Source organism: Haemaphysalis longicornis, unplaced genomic scaffold (genome assembly GCF_048455015.1).
Source record: "Haemaphysalis longicornis isolate Haplotype H1 unplaced genomic scaffold, Haemaphysalis longicornis Haplotype H1 scaffold_8, whole genome shotgun sequence".
In the NCBI taxonomy this organism is placed as follows: domain Eukaryota; kingdom Metazoa; phylum Arthropoda; class Arachnida; order Ixodida; family Ixodidae; genus Haemaphysalis; species Haemaphysalis longicornis.
The window spans coordinates 145,845,272-145,871,138 of record NW_027526445.1 but is presented as its reverse complement, the minus strand read 5'-3'; the positions used below and the strand labels follow the sequence as shown (position 1 = coordinate 145,871,138).

At 44.2% G+C, this 25,867-nt stretch overlaps 1 protein-coding gene across 1 annotated transcript in view; it reads left to right on the top strand.

The window, feature by feature from the left end:
- Prors-m (prolyl-tRNA synthetase 2-like protein, mitochondrial) overlaps positions 1-22,586 on the top strand; it is a 37,468-nt gene extending 14,882 nt beyond the window's left edge. Inside the window, exons 6-13 of the mRNA XM_077680215.1 lie at positions 1,876-1,983; positions 3,497-3,590; positions 4,217-4,254; positions 4,869-4,930; positions 5,949-6,028; positions 7,784-7,919; positions 17,148-17,327; positions 21,688-22,586. Coding sequence (XP_077536341.1) covers positions 1,876-1,983; positions 3,497-3,590; positions 4,217-4,254; positions 4,869-4,930; positions 5,949-6,028; positions 7,784-7,919; positions 17,148-17,327; positions 21,688-21,819 — 830 coding nt within the window. The 3' untranslated portion in view covers positions 21,820-22,586. The remainder of the gene's footprint in view (positions 1-1,875; positions 1,984-3,496; positions 3,591-4,216; positions 4,255-4,868; positions 4,931-5,948; positions 6,029-7,783; positions 7,920-17,147; positions 17,328-21,687) is intronic.
- Positions 22,587-25,867: the final 3,281 nt, after the last annotated feature.

The following is a 25,867-nucleotide window of genomic DNA, read 5'->3' as shown; positions in this document are numbered from 1 at the left end:
ACAGGAAGAAGAAGAAGAAGGAGAAGAAGAATATGCTTTATTCCAAAAGATACATAACAAAACTCTGAATGGCGCATCTGGGTCCTCAGCCGACAAGGCTAGTACGGACCCATTACAAAATGGTGTTTGTGCATAATCCCTTCAGGATAACTCAGATAACAAACAGTAATAAAAACAGGATAGCTTAGGTTACAAATAAATAATACTCTATAGGTTAGGAGAAGTATAACACATTTCTTTAACAATAGTGCAAAATTTGGCACACACGTAATATCCAAAGGTTCCATACTTTGGACCCAATAAAAGATATTAAATGATGACCATATACATTGTACACTTTTGGCAAATTGAGGTTGTTATGGCGCGCATGTCGCGTATCCCGCAAAGGCAATAAAAAAACAGGTGACGGGTAAGGCGTGTTCAGAGTCAAAACTCTTAACGAGATGGGCCGTTTTGTAAGTCACGAACTAGGTTAAAAGGCATTATGCTAAGCTTGTTAAAAATTGGTGCGGAGGGTGAAGTCCTTGAAGCTGATGCCATGATTCTTAAGGCTCTTTTTCGAAGAATGTTTAGTATGTGTGCTAGATATGATGCATAGGTGAATCCCCTTGACTCTATACAAAGGTTAAGTGACAATGAGAAACACTAAAATAGAGTATACGTAAGGTTTCTTTATTAAAATGTTTTCTTGCATTAATTAGGAAGTTTGGAAGCTGGGGAACCCAGTTATTGCTATTGCTTTTATAAGGCTACTTAGGTTGCCAGAATGATAAACTTGATCAGTGTTAAAAAAACATTACGTTAATACCCTTATAGCATGGCAAATCAAATGACATTTAAAGTGAGTGAAATTATCTGGTGACGCTGGTAGTTTGGTGATACACGAGAGTACTGAATGACATTGAACTTGAATGGCACTCAAACAGCGGATGAGTTCAGGGAAAATATTCGCGTTAACTTTCGACCAGAATGAATAGCCGCGACAGCACGGATTCATTCACTGAACAAGGAAGTTTAATAATAAACTGAAGAGAACAGTGTCTAACAGCTATCAGTAAGTCAATCTTTTTTTTTTCCTTAATGACGCCTAGTATATACAGTGATAAGCCATGTGATTGGCGATAGTGCTGATTGCGAACACATTATGCTATCCTCAATGTTGTTTTAAATAGAAAAGAAGGCAAACACCACCTTCGCAAAGCTCCACCGACTTACTGCTACCAAAGTAATGGATTTGCAGCAAGCGGTAAACTTTTCCTTATTTCAAAAGACGTTGGTCTGTTTTGTTTTCGAAGTACTATTCAAAGGTGTAAAAACGTTACGGAAGCATTTACATCATTGTCTTTCATTTCCGCAGCCTCGGTAATTGTCACTGCTATCTTTATCGGATGACATTTGTTTCACCGTGTGGACCCACACGGCCCAACCAAATGTCATTTAACAGCTATTATAGTGCTCTAACATTTTATACTGTTTTTTTTCCTTCCGTTTTATTTGTTGGTTCTGATATGTTGTGGTTTGTGCGTTTTGTGTTTTGAAATTTAATAAGTTTATGGTCTTATGTTGTTCAGTGTTGACGATGATTCTATTTCCTGTTTTTGTTTTTGCATTACGTCTGCCCATTGTGCTAGCGTTGTCCACTCTGATCCTTTTTTTGGATTAGCACTGTTGATTATTGTTTATGTAATGCCCCTCCTGCCAGGGTCAAAGAATTGGCCTGCAGTATTGCTAAATAAATAAACAAACAAACGAATAAATAAATAAACAAACAAATAAACAAACAAATAATGCCATTTGCTTTGAATGACATTAGATTTGCGGTTTGACGGGGGTGCAACTCATTGAACCATGGTGATTGGCTCGTTGCTGTTTCAGACATGTACTCCTTTGACAAAACCACCGAGGAGGCCGGGAGCACTTATGACCTGGTGTGCGATGCGTACGCCAAAATATTAAAGCGCCTGGACGTTCCTTTCGTAAAAGGTGAGCTCCGGAGCTGTGTTTTCTTCTTCTATTTCTAGGCTCAAACTGCCTTCAGCAGTCCGCAACCAATTTTAAATTTTGTACTTGTGTAACTTCTTTAGCGTTGATACAACTAAAAAAGCAAAAAGTCTAAAGACATTTTAGAACTTCCAAGAGGATGATTAGACAACAGAGTAGGATGCCGCACCATTTTTTCCTCCGTACCTGAATAACAGTTTCATGGCCTTCTCTCTATGGGGGGTGGTGATGTAGCATCCAAGAAAACACTGATAGCGATTTGTTATCCCTCTTGAGTGGCCAGGTCATCCGCCACTTACTAATGTTTGGGGCGGATTGACTAAGGGCGTGTGTGTGAGTGCAAGTAACGTAAACTCCTGTTGAGGCAAACTCTGCAACCGTGAAAATTTGACCGTGTAACCAGAAATTCATCATAAGCGGATGTTCTTTCCATTGTGCATGTCACAAGAAAGCTGGAGTGTCGTTCGTCTTAACCATAATATTCCTCGTTGATTGATTGATTGTAGGGTTTAACGCGCCGACGCAACGCAGGCGATGAGGCGCGCCGTAGTGGAGGGCTCCGGATTAATTTTGACCACCTGGGGATCTTTAACGTGCGCCGAAATCTCGCACACAGGGGCGTTTTTGCTTTTCGCCTCCATCAGAAAAGCGGCTGCCGCGGCCGGGAATCGAACCCGCGGCCCATAATATTCCTCGTAACTGAATTCGTCTTACAGGGCAAATGGGTCTTTGGAGCCGAAAAACGGTCAAAAAATCATGTACTGAAAAATGGCTTTTTCGACATCTGCAGCCATTTTTTTATCAGTCTGCAAATTTCCTCATCATACAGCACCATATTTTATTGTAAATAGCATTTTACAGTGCACTTTACAGCTCAGTTCGCGCAGAATTAGATGCTGAAACGGCACTTTTCTTGCAATGCGAAGCTACTAACATTTCGCCCTCGGATATCTCGGCACCCAGAGCAGGTACAACTGCAATTTCTTTTGCTTCTGATACCTAAATGTGCGGAGAATACAATGTTGGATACGAATCTTTCGATTGGAGGCTTTGGAAAATTATTATTGTGTTTAATTGACATTACCTGTGAGCCATTTCTGGTAGAGCGCAGGGGGAGTGAAGTTCAGTGTGTTGTAAAATGTCCAGAAGTAGCTCAAAATCAAAAAATTTCTTCCTACATTGTATTCTTTAGTCATTTGTCTGCCTAGCCACGGGGTAATTGTCATTTTGAATGGAGTGGTTATTTTGTAACTGTGACCTAAAATAATAGCAATTAATCATTAATTAACTCAAAATATAATCAACTTGCAAAAAATTTAATTGCAGATTTGAAATCAGCACAGAAAACTTCATAATGCTGTACACTTTTGTTAAAATTGGTTTGTAAATAAAAAAATAGCTCTAAGAACAGTCTGCCCCCTTAAGTCTGCCATATTCTCAGTGCCTGCAGTCGTATCCGGTGTTCTTACCAGTTTCCCCCCTTTCTTCCTCTCAGTGAAGGCCTCCACAGGTGCAATGGGGGGACAGTACTCGCACGAGTTCCACTACCTCAGCGACATCGGCGAAGACCGGCTTCACGTGTGCTCGCGGTAAGCTTTCATGTTCGGTTTCCACATTTCTCTCTAACCACCTCCCCTCAAAGTTGGGGTCAGGACAACGGGAGTGTCCTGACTTTTCGGAGCAAATCAAGCACTGTTTGGCCACTTCAAGCAAAAGTGTGGCCAGTTGTACCAGCATTTGTAGATGTGTTTGTTTGTCACAGCATAATCGCTAACCAGTGATTGACCTGCTCGGAGTGAAATGATGAAATAGATTAACAATTGCTTCTCTTAATTGCTTTTCTTAAGACACCCTGTCAAGCCACCCCTCTTTCTCACTAAAAGACGGAGAGGGGAACGAGAAGCGGAGAGCAACATCCTCTTCTCTTGAGAGGCAGCGTAAAATAGACGGCTAGAACCAGCAGCCATTCTCTGTTTTCACTACCGGAATCTTGACCAGAAAATCCCGATTCAGTTCTTATGTGACCTGCTATCGGACTGCTTCGCACTATAGGAGCACGCACGCATTAGGGTGTTTGGATGTGAATAACTGTGGTGATCTTGTATCACTATATTACCACATTCTTGCCGATTCATGCAGAAGATGAATTTACCATGATTTTTTTTTTTCATCTACTGCATTTTTACCTGTTTTTGTTTTTTGTTCCCCACTTCAGGTGTCACACAGGCCTTAGTGCGGATGAAGCCACCACAGGTATGACATATTCTTTCTGCTGTCATTCAGTTCAGTTCTCATTTATCTTTCTGCTTAGGCCTTCTGTTTAGCCTACTGTTTAGGGCTTACTTCGTTCGCCTACATACGTATACTGACTGCAATGGTTTCGTATGCCCGAGAATCTGGCATTTGTGGTGAAGATGAGATTACAGATTACACTTCAAGGCACACAACCTTCAAATCTTTTCCTGCTGTGATTGTTACTCTAGGTGTATGTCTGTACTCTCACTTCCGCTGTTTTCACCTTAGAGGCAGAGCCTGTGAAGAGGGAACTTAGCAAAAATTTCACCTCACACACACACAAACAAATAAAAAAGTGACTCCTCTTGCTTTCCTTACTATATCTTTAATTTTCATGTCTTTCTTCTTCTTTTCATGACTTTCCTACCTCATTTTCTTTTCACTCCTCTATCTTGTCTTTGATTTGTCGTATGGCAAAATGTTGAAGTAAATCAAAATGAACTTGCAGGAAGGTGTTCGTAGTTGCCTGTCACATGCACGAGCCTAGTTTTTATTGGCACATTTCAACAAGCAACGTGATCAGAGTTTTTTTTTTTTATACTCACAGGAGCAATTTGTACGAAACTTCGCAGATTGCCACGACCTCTGCTGTGAGCAGTGCGGCGCGCCGCTTGAAGAAGCCAGGGGCATTGAGGTGAGCGCTTGAAGTGGCCGTAAAGACAAAATACAAGTTCAGTTCATTAAAAAGGCCGGTCTGTCCTGGTAAAAATGGCACCAATTTCATCACAAACTTCGGACAAATAATCTAGGTATGTATTAAGGAAAACAGTAGCGGCTCTCCCGTCATTTTCCCAGGAATAATTTATGATGTCAAAGACTCTTGTTTATGCAATTGGTGGCTGCTGACGTATGCCAGTGCCAAGAAATGGGACTAGGCAATTGTAGTGGGGCTTGTATAGTTACATTTGATCGTATCACTTGATCGTGAACGTGGGAACATGCACAGATAACTGTGTTTTTGCTTCTTGCCAATTTATGTCATCCCTACGCAACATACGTCACTTGAACGGGAAATTCAAAAGTTTTGTCAATATCTTCTGCATTTTTTTTTTGGCTAAAAAATCGTCTTTTGTGGCTGGAGTAAAGCTAAGTGAGTTATGAAATGCTCGTTCTTTCACATTGAGCAAAATTGTATTTTGTCGTCGTGGCCCAAGTGCACTCGCTTCTACTAAAGGCTTAAACACCTCTACGTGGATTGAACAACGAAACTTGTGCCACCATCTGTAAAGTGTAATGTGCCACACTTGCTGCATGTGATAGTGCTATTGATAAGAGACCCTGGGGCCTTCATGCTTTGTTATCAGACTCGCATGAAAGATGTGTTCCCAGCAAAGCATGCAAAGCCTTTCTCAAAGAAGGCTCGATATGTAGTGCTCTGTGGTCTCATGTAGGTATTTAAGTAAAGGCACTACTGCCTTTTTACTTTGGTATCAGACTGCTTATACAATCCACCTGGAAAACTCTCTTCTTAGCAATGCATTTCCGCATAGTCGTGGAGCTAACTTTCAAGTGGCTCGATGTGTAGCAACGCATTTGCCCGGCAGTTCCCACTTGCGAGTTTCTGCAGAATTGTTTTTTTAAACTTCTTCTTTTTGAAACCTTATAAGACGAAAAAAGAGGCGCGGTTAATTGGCAGGCGTTGTGTATTTCAGGTGGCGCACGCTTTTTCCCTCGGAACGACGTACTCCGAGCCCCTCGAAGCTACCATCCTACACGCAGACGGCAAGCCCAGGTAGGCACTTTGAGGCTGGTCGCTTGCCTGAAGTCTTGAGCTGAGAGGTAACGTTTGCGTGAAAGTGTGAAGGCTTGTCTCATGAATGGTTGATGCGGGTTTGTTCTTTCAGTGAAGCTGACTTGCGCTAGGTTCTGACCAAAATTGCGCATGCATCTATTTCGGACAAAGTCGTGCTGAAGTTGGCCATAAAGATGGCTTTGTCGTTACGCCGAGTTTCATTTACCTGTCATAGTTTGTTTGTTCACAGTCAAGTTACAAACATTACAGAATTCCCATCTGCTGTCACTACATGGCTGTCTATGGAGGGAGTAACTCCCTCCATATCCAGTGTCCCGAAACAAATTATGTGAGAAATGATTCGATGTACATTCGATGTTGTTCAATGTACAATAGTACGTCCCCATACATAACAGCTTCACTGGCCTTCCATCTTCACAGTAGCGGTAAGGCTCTAAATTTCTGTGCAGTACCATTCTTGCTGTATTCAAAAGCTTATGAACTGAACAGTGCAATAAAACCACAAAAGTATAGAATTTCTGTTTTGCTAGCACAGCATTTGATGCTGTCTGTTTTGCGAAAACGTCGATAGTTAATCACCTGACATTTAATAGGTTTATAGTGTTTGCAGAAACAACGTTAAAATTACTTCTGTAGTGTAGTTGCACTCCCTGGTCCTTTTAGAGCACACAGGGATAAAAAGTATTGCGGTATTTCATAGGTAGGTAGATTAATAAACTGCCTGAAATGGAAAGGCATAACATTTGCTTAACTCTGACCTTACATCACATAGATGAAAACTGACTGCATATTTGGGCTCGGGGTGTTAAGATACACCTAATGTGTAAATCTCGAGCACATAGGTTAGAAAGTAACAAAAATGTCCCCAAGACCAGTGTCCCCACTTAATAGAAGTGGAATTACTGGCAGCTGACAGTGCTTATGGGGTCCAAGGAGCCCTGGGTAGAAAAGTGCTTGGGGGTAACACTTACAGATAGGAAAACAGCATCGGGATGAGGGAACAGACTCGCATATAAAGTATGCCAATTCAAACTAAGCGAAAAAAGTGGGGTTGGGCAGGTCATGTAATGTAAAGGAGGCACAATAACTGGACTACCCGTTGAACAGAATTGGCCCCAAGAGATGTTAAACACTATCAGGGTATACCGAGAATTACATGGAGGGGTAAACTAAAAAAATGCTGCGACAAAGGATGGACATGAGAACCGTAAAGCTCCAAAAGAACGCCCACCCAAAGTACAGAGATAACCAAGTGAAAAATACGGGATAGGCGATCTTTCGGGTCAGGTGTGAAAAAACTATGAAACAGTAGCTGCACCGATAACTAAAACTGCAAGTATACCAAGAAAAAATACCAGATGGGCAAACTTTCGGCTCAACTGCGGAAAGAGCAAATAAGTGACCGCATCAACACATGAATAGATGATTCGCGTTTATTTTGTTTTCACTCATTGGTGCTGACGCTATCGATTTTAGGGGGTCTTTGGGGTCCTTTAATAATTGAATATTTCACCCCTAAAGAAAAATGGGCGATGTTTCGGGGGTGGGGTTTCGCTTGGAACTTTACTGTGACTCGCTGTACAAGTGACTGGAATTCTTTTGAAGAGTCCTTTGTCCTACAGTGATCACAAACAGGTTATTGTTGTTGTTGATGATGATTATGATGATGATGATGGTGGTGGTGAGGAGGAGGAGAGCTGTGCTCATCAGATGGATGTTTGCCCATTGGTGCAGGCCCCTGGAGATGAACTGCTTCGGCATCGGTGTGACCCGGCTACTGGCGGCCAGCCTGGAGATGCTGTCGACTGATGACCAGCTACGATGGCCGCTCGCCATCGCGCCCTTCAAGGTTGCTGTCGTCACGCCCAAGGTTGGTGTTTTGAGAGAACCAACTGTGGCACGGACAGATAGCGGGGTTTTGATCTGATCTTCCACCTGCCTGTCGTGCACATTAACTCTTTCGTTACGGCGGAAAAACGGCAGATTTTGAGTGCTTCCACAAAACGTTTTTTTTTCTATTGAGCTACTGGACACACGTAGCCTTGCTATGCATGAAATTGTAGCTTATAGATTGCTCTTCCAAACACAAAGCAGCAGTTTTGTTACAGGTACAATTACTTACAGTTTATTCGTCAAGTAATCAGAAAAAAGCCCCCAAGAAAAGTATACAAAAAACACAAATCGGAGCTTTTACCGAGACTAAAAATTATTTCAGGTATTTTAAGATATACAACTTGTTCCTACGTTCCTTGGCTATTATTCAACATATAAATTAACAGTGTACACCAAGTTTTGGATTTTTGAGGGCCTGTCAACCTAGCGCAGTTGACGGCTGTGCCACGCCGCGAAGGCACTCAAGGGTGAGTGAGTCTCTGTAAAACGTGCATCCAAGTACCGTATTTACCAGATTCTATCTAACACGCACTTTTTTTCCAGAAAAATAGGTCGAAAAATCGCATGCGCGTTAGAATCGGATACGAAACCGAAACCGAAACAGCGAAAATTTCGTCCCAACCATCGCCATCACCATGTCAAGCTGGCGCTAAAGCTTTTAGCAGCGATTTTTCGGACGCAGAAAGCATAGGCGCCTAGGCTTTTCTATCGGCGTTCACACAAATCGTCAAATCGTTCCATTTGTGCGCTTGATAACACCAATGGCAGCAGCGGCTCTCACGCGTTCAAAACAAGCGGTCGGCTGAAGCGTGCGCCTCTCGAGAAGCTCGCGGGATGGGCGTGTGAGGCGTGGGCCACGATCTCATCGACCATGGTTGAACGTTAGTTCAGAAGTGTGGCATCGCGAACGTGCTTGACAGCACCGAGGACGAGATATTGTGGTCAGCGGAGAGCGACGAGGAGTGATATGAGGGAGATTACTTGGGGAAATAAATCACCCGTTTCTCTCGCATTCGTTTTTCTTGCTCACACAGTTCCGTGCGCGTTACAATCGGAGGTGCAAGTTTTTTAGTTTTTCTGTCAGGAAAATCGGGTGCGCGTTCGAATCAGGTAATTACGGTATACTCTTTTGTGTCCTCGCACAAAATTCTTATCAGTTCGGTGGTAAAAAACAAGAAAAAAAATCGAGCGCTCTCTACAAGCGTCGCACCTGAACCCTGCAGCGCTAATCTGACACGAGCGCAAGGTTATCGTGAAGGTGATAGCGCGATACGGCGCGGTGCATTTGGCAAAATATCCCGGCCGTACGTTCTTGAGACCCTAAACACAAAATTAAAACCGCAGTCGTCAGATAAGAAGCACGTTTTGTTTATAAATACAGCGCGGAGTCACAACGAAATTACCTGCCAGCGCTTGTTGAAGTGCCAGGCCCATGAACCGGAGCTTCGTCGTCCTAACTGAAATCTGAAGATCCCACATCATTGCTTGACCCCTCACTGCTGCCGGAATCACAAAAATCGACAGCAGGAGCTGCCAAAGTGCTTGCTACTGCAGTCCGACTTTGCGGAGCGCGGCGCGAACCAGACGCCATTTTTCCTCCTCCTCCCCTCCCCCTTCAGTTCAAATTTCTCTTGCTACGCCGCCACCGCACGAGACACATAAACAAACGAAACCGAAATTGAAAGAGAAGTTGCCAATGAACACACCAGATGGCGATAGTTGTCTGTGGAGCGCCGATTTCAGATTTTGCGGGAGATTTAAAATCATCGGACGCCGGCTTCCGATTGCCTATGGCGCCGTCGTGAAAGAGTTAAGACCTTGTTGGGAGAGCTAGATATTTTACGGTATGGCGCCCAGTTCTGTAATTTAACTTGCATGCTTGCTTTGAAGCGTGCTGCAGAAACTGGACAGCTGGGTCGTTCCAGTGTTGCCACCTGTTCCGACGTTTGCGGAAAGTTGATGATGGTGGTAGGGAAGAGAGGGGTCAACTGGCAACATAACGCTAGTGACAATAGCTATGTGGGTTTTTTTTTTTTTTAATTTTGTGAAGCTGTATATAGCTATCCTCTGATGGTGTTCAATACCCGTTCATCGATGTGTCATGCGGCCACAAAAAGAATTTTTGTCTCCAGTTTCTCATACATGCTTCTTAGCTCGCAATCTAATCTAGGTATCCTGGAAAACATTTTGCTGGAATAATTAGCCACTAAGACGGCTATACCACCAACCACCATTAAGACGGCTCGACCACCATTTAAAAGTAGGTGTGCCCAGTAGCAACACCAACCAATCTTCATTTTGGCTCATTCGCCCCGAAAACCAGTGTGGACTGGAACAGCCTTCCTGCCGCCATCGTTTCTACACGTGAACTGGAGAAATTCAAGTCCGCACTCGCGAATCATCTTTATTGATCCCTTCAATTTTTGTTGTGCCCTCATTTTTTTATTTACCCCACTCCTCTCTGTAACGCCTGAACGGCCCTGCGAGTAAAATCATCATCATCATCAGCCTATCTACGCTGACTGCAGGGCAAAGGCCTCTCCCATTATTCTGCAATTACCTCGGTCCTGTGCCAACTGTGACCAATTTATCCCCGCAAACTTCTTGATCTCATCTGCCCATCTAACTTTCTGCTGCCCCCTGCCACGCTTGCCTTCTCTAGGGATCCACTCTGTTACCCTTAATGACCAACGGTTATCTTGCCTTCGCATTACATGCCCTGCCCACGTCCATTTCTTCTTCTTAATCTCTACTAATATGTCCTTAACACGTGGTTGTTCCCTGACCCACTCCGCTCTCTCCTTGTCTCTTAATGATACACATATCATCATCCGCTCCATTGACCGCTGAGTCATTCTCAATTTAAGTTGAACCCTTTTAGTGAGCCTCCAAGTTTCTGCCCCGTAGGTGAGTACCGGTAAGATGCAGCTGTCATACACTTTCTTCTTCAGCGACAATGGTAGGCTGCTATTCATTATCTGGAGAGTAAAATAAACGAAGTGAAATGAAATATCATTACATCGAGTTTCAGCTACTTTTTGCTGTGAGGTTGCAGATGTTACAGAATTTCCATCTGCTGTCAGTACATAGCTGCCTATGGAGGGGGTATGGTTGCAGAAAACGGCTGTGACTGTCGTTGTATCGAAACTATCCAGAAACAAAGTGTACGACAATTAGTCGCTAAGGAGACTCCAACATTACGCCGAGCTTTGTTTACGTTTCATATGTAATTACGTCCCAGAGAAGTTGTAAATACCGGGTGCGCGAGGTATTTGAGAACAGAGCGTTGGCATCAGGCGCAACACAATAGCTCCAGCAAAATCAGACATATTGTCACCAAACTTTGCGAAGCACTTCTGTTATGGTTTAATTCCATAACTACTCGATGGATCCCCATCGGCAGCAATGAGTGATTCGAATCGGCTTCGCAAACGGCTGCATGCATGGATCTGGTGCTCCTTAGAGATGTTGGCCATTGAGTTAGAAATGGCGGCCCTCAGCCAGTATTTTGTATTTTGCAGTCTTTTGTTGGCCTGTCTCCCAACGATGCTCCAGACATAGTAGTAAAGAGGATTTAAATCTGGAGAGCTAGGAGGCCACAAGTTGGGAGTGACGGGGTCGCAGACGTTGTCAGCTGGGCACCATTTTGTAATGCAGGCGGTGTAGGCAGGAGCCGAATCTTGCTGAAAGACATATGATCTTCACAACGGTAGCAAGCATGTCCACGTAACCGGCAGCATTAACGCGGAGTCCTGCAAAAAAATGACCCCACCTTCCCGCGAGGGGAACCCTGTGGAGATGCGACGCATCTTGGGGGTTCACTTGGTGTTTCCATTGGGTTGATTCTCTAATTGCGTGAAACGTGTGAGGAACGCGTATGTTGTATTCTTTATTTCTTTGGCCGGTGCTGGAATGACCGCGGCTATGACGCAACACAATCCAACACAATCCACTTTAATCCAATCCAATCCAATGCCCCTCGTGAGAAAGTGTTCGCTATCGGAGAGGAGAGGGGGTGAGCGGCGGAGAGCGCAGCTCGCGCGGCGAGGAGAATGGGGGAGGGGTGTGGACGGACAACAACAACGCCGTAGGGAGGGGCAAGGCGAGTGAATGAGGTGCAGTCGCATCTAAAAGTGTGCCAGCATGCCGTCACCCTCATTGCGGACAATGGATAACACCACCGCCAGAGAATTAAGGGGTTATGACGAAGTCTGACCGCTGACTGTGCTTTTTCCTATTTGCTACAAATGCCACATCACCTCCACAGCACACCGCCTCCGTCCAGACTTTGTAAAAGAAAGACTTCGCTCCTTTCAAAAAGGTAGCAATTTCCAAGTCGCTCTGGTGTGCGGCCAGGGCGATGAGGACTGCATGGCATTTTATTTCCTGCTTCAACTTGTACACTTCCATCTCTGCACAAACTGTGCAGTATGAAGCATAAGGGGTCGACGAATAAGAAGCCGTACGCTTGAATATATACGATGAGCCTTCTTCTGTCTGTGGCGATAAGAAATAGCGTCCTCAAATACCTCGGGCACCCGGTATGGGGCAATTTTTGTCTGCTGTTAATACATGAGCTTTCATGGGAGGGGAATGGACAGCCCTATGTTTGTCCACTGGAATAAAACTCTAGTCCTTTTGAGTTTCATTCAACTAATTGGCTAGGAAGCTTGCTCAATCGCAAATTACAAACAAACATGTTTCGTGCATACATGCATCAATTGGAGTGAAACACACCACTGCTTTGCTGCTGGTGCTTCTTCACAGGGTGGAAGGGCTGTTTTTTCATTTTTTTTTCTTTTTTTGTTTAAACTGAGCGGAGCATGAAAGGTAGGAGGCACAGTGTTCAATGTTCACCCAAGGGATTGGGGAGGGTCTCAACCTAGACGATGTTGTGTTGAAACATGAGTGCATTTAAGAAATTAGTGCATCACCAGCAGCTTCATGAGCAGTGTAGTGGTGCTTTGTCGTTTTGTGCTACATTTCACTCTGAGTTCCAACCAATTGCTTATTAAGGGGCCTGAAGCCAGGCAGAATTTCTCTGCAGTTGCTTGCACAGCGAGTAGTAGCATGGGTATGCTAAAGGGCGGCCCACACGCTAATGGATGCCCACTCAGCTTGTAGTACGTTTCAGTGAGACCTGTCTTAGTTTTAAGAACCTACTACGTAGAATGTACCACTGTCGATCCCGGATATTTTGAACCTGGATAACTGAATTGTTGCATGTATTGAACAGTCCAAACATCCCCTTCGAAATCTTGTGCAAAAGTATAGCATTTTTGTACGCATGTATTGAACTCTCGTTCACTGTCACATTCCATATATCGAATGCCGCGCCACAAGTGCGTTTCATCTGATGGAGTTTTGGCGATGATGATGGCTTCTCGCACGTTGAGTCGCTTGGGTGGCCTTCAGTAGTTACCAAGAAACTCTACGCCTTCTACACCTGCTCAGTGCTTTAGCATGGCGATAGCCTCATGACAACGAGAACATGGGGTGCGACTAGATGCAAAAGGGGAAGAAGGGAAAGGGGAAACCGACGGGAGGTATTGTGATTGTGAGCGAGTGAATGGACTTTATTTGTATTGTGACTTGGGACCCAGCGGTAGCCTTGCTGGCATGGAGATGAGTGTGGTGTGGTGCGTCTTTGTATTGTTTGCGGCGGCATGTCTTCAGAGCCATAGGTTGCGAAAAAAAAAAAAATGGAAGAATTTGGATGACGACGGCGTTGAGTGCCTCGAGAGGGAATTAGATGCCTGTCAGGTAATTTAAGCTAATTTAAGTTAAGCTAATTTAAAGTAATTTAAGCTTTGAAGACCCAATACAAGAGCTTCTTTTTCAAGTGCCGTGCCTGATAAGAAGCAAGGTATAAAAATTAAAAATGAAAATTTAAGGCGACGCAGAAAAACAGTGAAACGAAAATTGGGCATACATTGCCGTCAAGAAATGTGGGCCTTTCAATATGCTTCGAAAATTGGAAGTATGTATATTTGACTTGCTGCAGCCCCTCTGGTCAGTGAACCAAGGCGCTTGGTGGTGGCTGGCATGACAAGTGCCTTACAGCAAGCATCGCCAACAACTAACAACCCTCAGTTCGTCACTTATGCTACTACATTACACGAGAATTTTTTTATGCTTGTAAAGTTTACAGAAGTAGCATTCCACTCCAGCTTACTTTCCCCATAGTTGGCATACATTCGTTTTACGGAAGGTTCTCACGTGTTAGGCTTTCTTGCACAGCTTCGGTGCTGCGCAAGAAAGCTAACACGATAGGGATGTGGTGTGGTGGAGCTTGAATTCATGGCGAAAACAGAGCAAAACCACGTGACGACCTACAAAAAAGGGGAGTATTTAGCGCTGCTTTTGCGCTGCTTTCGTTATGGATCCTTACCAGCTAGCCAAGCTCACCAGTGAAGCTTCAAAATGCGCATTTTGTGTAGCAGAGCCAACTTTTTATTGCTCTGTTGTTCATAAATTTTGAACATTTGATAACTTCAACTACTTCGAATGGCAGAACTGCTGTGAAAGTCGAATCGAATAGTAAACACTATTCTCAAAGTATTTGAAGTTTCAAATATTTGCACACCTGTGCTGTAAAGTTATGGTGGAGGAACTTGGTGACAGTCATGTACACAGGCAAATTTTTCGTTGCAGTCCGGCATCCATCTCACTGTACGATAAAAGACCACCAAAATGCATTCTTTTCTCTCTCCTTTGTTAAGGAGGGTTTAACTCTTTCGTTACCACACCTATTCAAATCAATCACCGGTGATCGATGAATTATATTGCCTATTTCAACATGTTGTTGTCGTTTCTCCTACACCTAATGCGGCCAGTGGTTAGTCTAGGCGCTGCCCTTTTAGAATCAGTTTAAATGTTCCCGCTCCGGCGACATTGAGATTTTCGACGACGTTTTTTGCGAGCTGAGGTGCGTGTGTTTTTGAGGAAGGGGTGTGGCTGCTGCACTTAAGGAAAAAGGACGCAGATCGTGGTTAGGCTGCATTACCATAATATTTTTTTTTTGTCAAAAGGCTCCTGGCAATACAAATACCAAATAATGCGGTTAGCTTTGTAATCCGGCAGCGTTAAGAGGTGATAATTACTTGAAAATGGCCCCAGCTATTCACTAATGATCTTTGGTTCGGACAAAGGGCAGCTTTATTCTCCCAAAGCTTATTTCTGATGGTCCCCCGCATGTCTAGCGAGTGTGCCTGCCATTTTCAACCAGTTTCCAGCAGTGTCGGTTTCGTTTTTGCATTGCAAAATTCATATTTGGCACTACTACGCAGTTACCCAACTACAAGCTCATTTGCTATGGTGCTTCCGTTGCCCGCTACTGCTCCTCAAAACAAGCATGCCACTTGTGCTTCCACTTTATCTACGCCTTGTTTCTGCGATAAGAGCTTCCGCTCAAAGTCAAACGATAACACCAAGTCGTCGGGTATCAGTTCAGACGAGGAGAACGCTTCCAATTGGCCTTGAGCACCGCCAGCTGTTCACCGGCCAGTTTCGGTTTCATACGAGGGTATTTCCGGAGGTCTAGTGTCGCTACTTAGTACAACTGTCTGTTCTGGCAAAGTCTCCAACAGCCTTGTATTTATTTCTTTTCAAAATTGTTAGGTGGCGCTGCAATGTAGTAGGCTCGTAGTGCTGAACTCGCTTTACAGCCCGACGGCGGCTTGGTGAAAGCTTGCTGGGCATGATTCGAGCGCATCGTACGTTATTCTTGCAAGCAGGGCTACCTTAGTGAGTCAGAACATGATATTAAACCGCAAATGAAAGTTCTGACTGATAAGTGATCATCAGAACGTCAACAAGCATCTACCAAAGAGTTTGGTTCTCAACTCCAAGCGGATTTTTTCACATCGCTTGCTTGCCTTCAATATTGTGCCGGTCATAATCATTGACAAGGGGTTTTTACATCACGTGGAGGCTAATTTGAGCCTTTAATAATGTCAAACCACCAGATTTCTTTTAGAGAACCATCCAAAATAGCAAAATTTGAAATAGTGGTTGGGCTTCACCACATGGCACGGGCACCACGCGGGCTATCATTTTCTTTTATATCTTACAAATTGTACTGCGCAACTCAATTTTTTTTCTACGGCGGGTTTTTTAAATGTCTACCTACAAAATGTATATTCTAAATTTTTTCTACTACTGCTCGTTTATTATACACAACTTACTTTTTCTTACTTTCTTCGACGCGTGGACAAAAATTTCGAATTCGATAATTTTTTTCGCAATCTATATTTAGGAAAACATTATTAAAACTGGTGTCGTTGGAAAGCGCGTGGAATAATCTGCATTTTATGTCACTGCAATGTGTGCCTAACCAATATGTATAGCACGAAAAAAATGTTTTGTTAGACCCTTCAAAATTGGTCAATTTCCCGCGGTAACGAAAGAGTTAAGGGGGTGCTATATTATTTGTTTACAGACATTTTCAAATGCTTCCCTCTAAACATAAGCACGCTAAGTACACGAAATTACTAAGTTATGAAAGTACCCATAAACATAGAAGTAGCGATGCGTATTGCTGTCGGTACTGTGCGCACTATGCTTGTTTTAGCTGCACATCCCTGTGGCGCTTTGGGGTTTTCTCAGACGACACTGGCCAATTGGCGTAAGTGACGTCATATTACGTGACCATATTTGTCGAGTGAACACCATGTTTCACGAAACGATTATTGTCTACCTTAACAAAAACAAGCTATGTGCAAGTATGGTAAAGAATAAAGCAAAGGCAGAGAACGGCTCGGCGCAGTGTGCTGGCGCCATCTAGGAGGACTTGACGGTAACAAGGGTCCGCAGTCTGCTGCCGAGCTTAATGGCACACTAGGTTTCGCTTGAAGACCTGTTCTTGTGACATCATTGCAGACGTCACTGAAACACACCATTTGGCGGGAGAATAAAAATTTTAACATAAATTGGTTAATTTCTCAGTGAATAAACATCGTTTGCTTCCGGACAAGCGCTGGGGGCACTTTATTATAAAACGTGAAATCTTTCAAATCAAACAAACTTGTATTTTGAATGCATGACCCCTTTACCTCTAAGCCTATGGATCATGCTTTAGTAAGTTCCATAGAAATACGACCCTTCGAGTGCCCAGAGGAGTGTTTCTTCACTGCTTCAATGCGCATGAAGTGGCCATTTTGCGCTGCTTGACGTCGCCACCGTGTGTTCGTCTCCTTGTGAGCAGAGAGGCAGCCACGAGGTGAGCAGCCTGCCCCTGGCCGAACACCTGGCCAGCCAACTGGCCGCCCTGGAGCCACTGCGGGGCGCCGTCTTGGTGGACGACAGGGACGACTGGACGATAGGGAAGCGGCTCAAGGACCTCGGCACCCTGGGCACCCCTTACATCATTGTCGCTGGCAAGAAGGTGAGCTTCCTTGTGCCACGCTCCTAACTCCTAGGGGACTTACTACTTCATGCCCCAGGGGCTTAACAAACACCGTGCAGCAATACAAACAGCTTTACAAGTACATATCAATGCTCACAATGGCTGAGTTTGCATATTTTAAAAATATGTCACTTCTGCACTGAAATAAAAAACAAATTCTGGCTGACTAGGCACCTAGCGCCATCTAGTGAAAACTGGACAAACCAAAACGTGCTTTTTGTTTATTTTTTATTTCAGTAAAGAAGTGATATATTCCTAAATGAAGCAAACCAATGAATTTAGAAGGAACTTATGAATGAAGTTAGAAGTTATTTTGCTTATCTTTTATTTCACCAAAGAAGTGCTGGTACTGGGATCGTTACCCAGCACCTCCACCAGATGTCACGAAGACAAGGACGATGCAGTTGTGTTGAATGAGAAATACGTTTATTGGAGCGAACTTGTGCTCCCCTAACAACTCAAAAGAACACAGAGGCGGCGAAGCAGCGGTCAACAAAGTGACTTGCACAGGCGAGTGTCATCGAATCGAATGCCCCGGCGTCCGCACTGCAGGCTTTTTATCTTTTGGCGCGCGTGGTTCTCGAAACGTCGATTCGCATCGAGAACATAGTAGATCCAAGAAGATTATTCTGGGCTGTTCACGTTAGATCGGAATGCTCTCCCTATCACAACAGATAACACATGCGGCACAGAAAGAAAGAATGGAACACGCGCTTCCCTTGGCGCAGAGATAACACAGACTGGCGCAGCCGGGCGGTAAAAGCAAAACACAAATAAATAAACCCAATGTATGGTTCGCGGCAATATATTTCTGAATAAAGCAAACCAATGAAGTTAGAATGAAGCTCTAGATGAAGTTAGAAATTTTCTTGTTTATTTTTTATTTCACCAAAGAAGTAATATATTTCTAACTAAAGCAAACCGGTGCAGTTAGAATGAAGTTCTAATGAAGTTCGAAGCATTTTTGTGGATTTGTAAATCATTCCGTATCGGTACAAGACGCCCTATAAGTTTGTGGATCCCGAACTAGTAAACCTCATAAGAACGTGATCAGGAGAGTCCCCCTTAAAGGGGCCACGAAAACAGAATTCAAGTTTGTTTCACTAAAGAGGCTGCTTTGCCCCAATAATGGTGAGCCCAATTTTATCCCAAACTTTACTCAAATAACGGAGATATTAAAGAAGACGTGCGAAGCAGTGGCGGCGGGCTGCCCACATACCATACCATACCACATAAATTCGTTTAGAATCACGACTTCCATCGCAAAGTCAAGAGTACGACACGGGCTCCCGTGATAGTTGAGACTTATCACTAAAGAGTTCGACCCCTTTATAAGACACGCACACCGTGGAGAAGTTTCTGTCTCTCATATGAGGGGTCTCTTACCAGCAGGGTACCATGTTTTCACTTACTGATTAACCCCCAGTTCAATGTAGGCAAACGATGGCAAAAATAAGCACAAAAGATCGCTACAGCATGTTGCAAAAGGTTTATTATAACATGTTTTTCCGCGACAATTTGTGAAGCGATTCTGAATCCTTGTTTGCTTCATAGCTGCTGTATTTACAGTTTTTTTTACAACAGCCTCTTCAGGCTTTCTCTTCATTTTGCGGTATGGAGAAGAAGCATTGCAGATGTTGAGTCTGAAAACCTGATGAGTAGGCACAGTGCACAGCTTATTCCGCTGTGCACTCTGGCTACCGTATTTGCGCGATTCTAACGCGCCCCCAATTGTAACGCACTGGCAAGTTCGCGCAGGAAAATTCGACTAACATAACTTGACACTTTCTATACTGCGCAGATGAAAAAGACATGTGCTTCATAAGATTGCTCATCCAGCTGCTGCTGGAAATAAAGTTATAGCAGGGTACATTGAAGCTGTTTGCGATTTCAAGTGCCTTGATCTTCATAATTTGGTGGCTCAGTGGCTAAGGCGTTGCGCTGCTGAGCACAAGGTCGCAGGTTCGATTCCCGGCCGCGGCGGCCGCTTTTCTGATGGAGGCGAAAAGCAAAAACGCCCGTGTGTACGAGATTTCAGCGCACGTTAAAGATCCCCTGGTGGTCAAAATTAATCCGGAGCCCTCCACTATGGCGCGCCTCATCACCTGCGTTTCGTCGGCGCGTTAAACCCTACAATCAATCGATCTTCATAATTCTAGGCGTGACGGGCTAATTGCAGTAGCACAAAAAAAAAAAAAAAAAATGTGCAACAGCTGACCAAAGTATATGGCATGCCGTTGAGGAATTACTGCACCGAACTTCACTCCCGTGGTGTTGACGGACGTTTTTATTGGATTGAGTTGTATTTTCGGAGAACGTCGTTTCTATGGCAATGCTGCAGGCTGCATTAAAGCCTATTTTGGTTTTGAGCCAAATCGTAGCCTGCACACAAATTTTAAGGCTACCTTTAAAAAACAAAACAAATAAATGGCAGCATCTCCACTCCATGGATGATGGCGAGGGTGCGGGGTACAGAGGCTCAAAATGACATCCAAGTTGCGCCCCGACCGTCATTCGATTTGAGCCGTGAGTTGCACTTTTATTATTCCCTAAATGAAACTGCAACTCACGGCTCAAATCGAATTTCGCTTGATGGTGGCGTGCGCAGGGATGGATGCGGACAGACATTGGGAGGTCCTAAGGTACTCCGCACCGTGACAGGCGAGGGAGTAAGCCGTTTGACTCTCGGGTGCTAACTCATGATCGTAGCCCAATGGGTAAGACGACTGACACTAACTCTGCCTGGTCTACCAGACACAGGCTCGAATCCTGCCAGTGCCTGTGTGATTTTTTGTGATTGTAATGCTATGCGCACGGACGTGGACGGACATTGTGTGGCCCTAAGGTACTCCGGACCTAAAAAAAAACAAATGCACATTAGAATCATGAAAATATGATATTCATCAAACTTGCGGACTCAACATCTGTGATGCTTCTTGATTGGGAGCTATGCGATGGGAAGAGGCCACCGCGCGCTCCTGCTTGCGGTAGGCTCTAACCACTTTCTTACGTTGCGTTTCCATTAGCCGGGCTTCTCCTCATCATTTCATGGCAGCCTCTGCTGGAGAAATAAAAATATTTTTCTCTCTCTCTCTCTGGCTGAACCACTTTGTGTTTGCTGAAGTTATTATCAATAGCGACTGAACAACATCTGTTGTCCTCCTTTGTCTCCACAACGGATGCAACTGCAGTTAGTGACCGGTGGCGCCGCATCTAAAGTTAAAATGTGTGTTACAAGCGGGATTGATGACCAAAATTTATGTATAGCTTGTCCTTTATAACCAACTATCTTGTATATCCGATGTATGTTATAAAGGAAGTGAAATTAATTGGAAAGATCAGGCAGCCAACCATGTGGGTGAACACTGTAGTGCCTCCTATACCCGATTACATCGATGTCTCGTATAACGGGGTTCAACTGTACTGCAAGCCTGAAGCGTTCACCACACAGACCGCTTACACGGCACTGCATGCAACAAAGAAGGTTGAGGTCGTAAAAAGAAAGAGGTGCATACACTAGCGCGAGTCTCAACTGGTTTGCCGCTTTATCAACTGTGTGCTGCATCAGTTGCAATGGGTACCGACGTAGTACAGAGCAGGGCACTGTTGTGGCACTTGCAATTTTCTAAATTTTATTGAGAAATGATGGATTGCCTTGATGCTTTTTATTTGAGATCACTTCCAATGAAACAATTAACTAGCTTTTAACTTTGAATTATCACGCAGTTTCTTCCACTGAATAGCTTGTAAAATTGGTGGAACCAGCACATCACTTCTAATTAATTGATGGTTTCAAATTATTGAAGCGACTTCGATTATCGAGAGTCAACTGTAGTAGTACATCACTCCGCCCATATTACGTAACTGTGGCGTGAAATTTGGAAGTTTTTTCTTATTTTTACCGTTTTTTTTTATTAGAAAGCGTCTTTCGTGGCTGCAATGGAGCTCAGTCAGTTACCGAACGGCAGTTCTTTCAAACTGTAAAGTTGTGGTCTGCCTCCAAGGCCCCTTTCAAATGACTACAGGAAACAAAGACTTAATAAAACTTACTGGTGGGCTGATTGGTTTATGGTCATCACAACGGATGTTAGCGCTTCAAAAATTAAGACACACGACAGAAAACAGCGACAGAAAACAGAGCGCCCATCCTCTCCGTTTTCTGTCATGTGTCTTGTTTTTGAAGCGCTAACCTCCGTTGCGAAGCGACATAGAGTTTTCTTCAAAGTGCAGCTCAGATTGAAAGCTCTACGCACAGGAATTTCAGGGTGAAAAATATTTCTGCAGCTTTTATCGAAGTGAAATGATTTTCTATACACCGTGTGTGTTCTTTAAATCGCAGAGCAAGGAGCCGGTTCCACTCTTCGAGCTTCAGGACGTTTCCCAGAATACGACGACAGACCTCACGCATTCAGAAGTGCTGCACTTCTTCCAGTTCGGACCACTCGCAGGAAGCTGTGTTGATTCGTCTTAGTTGACTCGTTCCTCCATCATAATGTGCCTTCGTCGTCTCTAGTGAAACTGTGGGCCTGCTGGTCTCAACACCATTGACAGACCCAGTTTTGTATACTGAGTGGGAATGACTTTTCGAGTGTGGTGCCCAGTGGTCCTTCGATGTGCTTTCCGTCTTGTAGCGTGCAACACTAAAGTTGCAATGCTTGTGGGTGTCTAGCTGCTACCGAAAATGGTTTTTATCACCGACCGTGTTGTGGCAGTCCCCACCTTATGGGTGATATAGGAAGAATCAGTAAAGTTGCATGAAAACCAGTGTTTTCCAAAGAAGATGAATAAAAGTTGCGGTGTTTTTATTTTTCAAAAATAAAATGCGGCGACAGAGCTTGCATTTTTTTAAGTGACTGTGGCTTTCACAGATTTTTGCTGTATCGAAAGTTTGATTTTGTTTTAACTACCTTACGTTGGCCAGTTGAGAACAACGCAGACCATGGTTGCTTAATTTAATTTCTCGTGGTACTAAAGGCGACCCAGTGCAGCTGATCATACGTGCGAAGGCATCATGAGCACAGAATGTGGATTCATTACTGAGTTCAGTGTGCAGCTGTTTCACTGTTGAAGGCAAAAAACAACAATAACATGCGTGTAACCTTTGAGCGTGTGTTAAGCATCCACAGGTAGCCAAAAATTAGTCCACCATAGCCTCCCACTATGGCGCGTTTCGAAACCCAAAGTTGAACCTTTTTATTTTGCACCGAAAGTGAAGCAGAAGCGCTATGACCAGCAGGTGCTGTTGTGTAAGTCTGTTGGGATTTGCCCCCAGAGTTATTTTCTTTTGCTCAAATGGTCCAGAGTGCTATGACAGGCTTTTTTGTAATTCTTAGTAGATGTAGCTGCAAATGCAGAGTGCTCTGTGGCTTGCAACGTCTGTCTGACGTGCGTGGGATTCTGTTGAGCACACAATACAACCAGAAAACAGTGCGGCATTCACTCAGTGAAGGAATTCAAGCCGAATGAAGGGGACATGGGTCATAAAACAATTCCTTTTAATTTTAAAGTAAACTCTGGGAAACTTGTCATTCTGGGTACTTTTTCCCACTAATTCCGAATATGCCATTATACTTTTTGAGCCAGTCAATTAGTTCCATAAGATAATTAGAGGTGATTAGCCATTTTCAGAGGAACAATAGGCAAAACAGTGTTAGTAATGAAACTGTACTCTTCATTACTACGAACCCTCCTGAATGTAATATAGGAAGCGTTTTTATTTTTGTTTTTTTTTATGCATCGCTTGAAATTAATTTTACAGCTCATCAAAACTTGGTGGCACCAGTGGCAAGGAACCATTTTGAATGCCCATTTCAAATACCAAAGTTTAATGAGCTATAAAATTGGCTTGAAGCGATATAAAGAGCTTAGGTATTGGAAAATGCATTATGAGCTGGATTGTGTTCTGATTTCACGCTACATTTTGTGGTTGGAGCAAACAAAGTGTTTATGAAATTTTTCTGAAGTGACATCATCATCATGCTGACAGATTGCTTTGTTACAGCTGCTTTATTAGTTATACTTGCAGTGGTGGCTTGGTAACTGCATCACTGAGCACAGAGTCGCAAGTCTGATTCATGGTGTGCTTTATGCGAAAGCAGTAAGTAGTCTTCTTTTGAGGGTAAGGGAAAAAACGTGGACTTTCACGAAAAGTGCCGTCTTTTCGTGAAAGTCTACGTTTTTTCCCGGGCCCGTCTCAGTGTTCTTAACAAGCGCAACTTACCCTCTAAAGAATGCTACACCAACTAGCCCGACATCAAGCTTTGCAGTAAATAGCTTATTGAGCGAACAAGCCAGCGTCCAGCACCTTGTGTCTGTAGCAGTGAAACAGCTCCTAAACTTCCCCTTTGCTTTGCTGCAGCACGTAACAAATACCCACAGAGGTGTACGTACTGGCCAATGCCTGTCCTTGGGGCTTTTTGCTTTCGTGCAACTTGCAACATTCTGTTCCCACGTAGTAGGTACAAGCTTGGTGCTTTCTGTTACACCTTGCGCCATCTGCTGGTTTTCTTTGAACACTCCTGCTATTTTCTTGATCAATCGCCAAAGCGAACTATCTGTGTGACCTGATGGCCTAGTGGCAGGTTCTGAAGTGTCAGAACCTGCCACTTCACCCACCCGTTCTAGCAATCCTTTTGACAGCGAACCAGTATCCCTCTAACCATCCACGGAAATTTTCATGTCCAGAGCAGCAGAAAACATCCCAGGCTACTACTGGCTACACAAACAAACATCCGAGGCCAAAGATCGAACCTGGGCCCGAACGGTGAAGCAGAGCGAGAGCCCATCGTCTTGCCGTCTAAGCTGCACCCATACGTGGAGATGGGGGAGACATACGGTGGTTTGGATTCGGCGTCCGGTAAGGGGGAGGGCGCTTTTTGGAGGCGACACATGAAACAAGAGTGAGGGGGAGGCAGTGAGAAAGATAACGCCATAGCTGCAGGTGCTGTCCTCCTCCTCACCCTTCGAAAGACACACTCCTCTCCGTTTTCATTCTGCCGTCACTGCTGCGCTCAGGCCTCCACCCCGGCGAATCCCAGGTAATGGCTGGCAGTGTTTCTGGTTTCGCCCTTTGTAGAGCCACGTGTGTGAATTCAAGGGACGCCGCACGGGTGGTCGTTATGGGTGTCGTTTACAGCTCCGCAGTTCAACCACCTTCACAGCATGGATTGGAGCCGTTTTTTTTTGTTTTTTTTCGACTTTTGGGATTTTTCATCATGCAAATGTGCTCTAGATCAGTTGTAGGCATCGTTTGCGTAAATAAAGGTTCTTGGTGTCTTTGAGGTCAGTTTGGGTGCAGCCCATCGCCGCGTTTAAAGGAGCCATGAAGACAAAATACAAGTTGGGTTTATTAGAAAGACTGTTTAGTCCCGATAACAATGATACCAATATCATCGCAATCTTCGAACAAATAACGGAGATATTAAAGAAAACGTGTGAAGCAGTCGCGACCCCCTAGCCAATTTCCCGCAACTTTTCTATGACGTCACGGAACCTTGTTTGTGCGATGGGCGGCCGCCTAGCTGACCTGTCGCGACGAAACATGACTGGACGTCTGTAATGGGGCCTCTAGTTCCATTTGACCGCATCACTTGAATGCTAACGTGCAGTTAACGCACTGAAAATTATGTTTTATTGTTGGCCCGTATGACGTCATTCTTGCTCATAACACGTCACTGTGGCGCAAAATTTGAAAGTTTTTAAATAATTCTTGCTTTCTTTTCGTTAAAAAACATCTTTTGTGGCTTTAATGGAGCCGAGTGAGATACTGAATCCTAGTTCTTTCAAATTAAACAAAGTTGTATTTTCTCTTCATGGCTCCTTTAACTACCGTTCGGGATCACGACAGAAGTGTCGTCCTTGTACCCATGGAAAGGTCATGTCGCATGCACGTCCCAATACTTACACTGTTGTTTTCTACTGTGGCTCCTAAACTCGCATTCACTGCAACGCATTTCGTGGCGCCTGCATAGGAAATAATAAACGCGTGCCCATTGTGTGCAAACATTCGTAATGCCTGGCCCAACGTCCCCCGTGGGCTGCGAATGCAACACAAAGGGATGGAGGTGCACTTTTATTGCGAGAGAAAGCGGAGATATTCCATTCCGAGATAGCTTCGAAGCAGGACCTTTCGATGTGTCCCAGAAATTCATGCACCATGCCTGCGCTAGACTCACCTAAAAAGATAAGAAATAGCCCTTATATTTACAAAGCCAACAAACATTTTGCTGTAAAAAAAAAAGAAAAGAAACACGGGTCATGCAAAAATTTTTGGCACTGCTTGGGCTCCAACCCACATCATAAATGCCAACTCCTGTGATTCTACCCCTAGGCTACCAGACCGAACAGTGGGTCACTTAGCAGTTGCTCAAAAGAATAGGAGGGGTGTTCGAAGCCAACCAGTAGCTGGTGCTGGATGCACATAGGAAGTGACAGGCTATACCCATAAGGAAACAGAATCTCGCGAGAGAGCTCTAGGCCCATTTGCAGAGAAGGGGGACAGGAAGCGGGAAGGGGGGTTG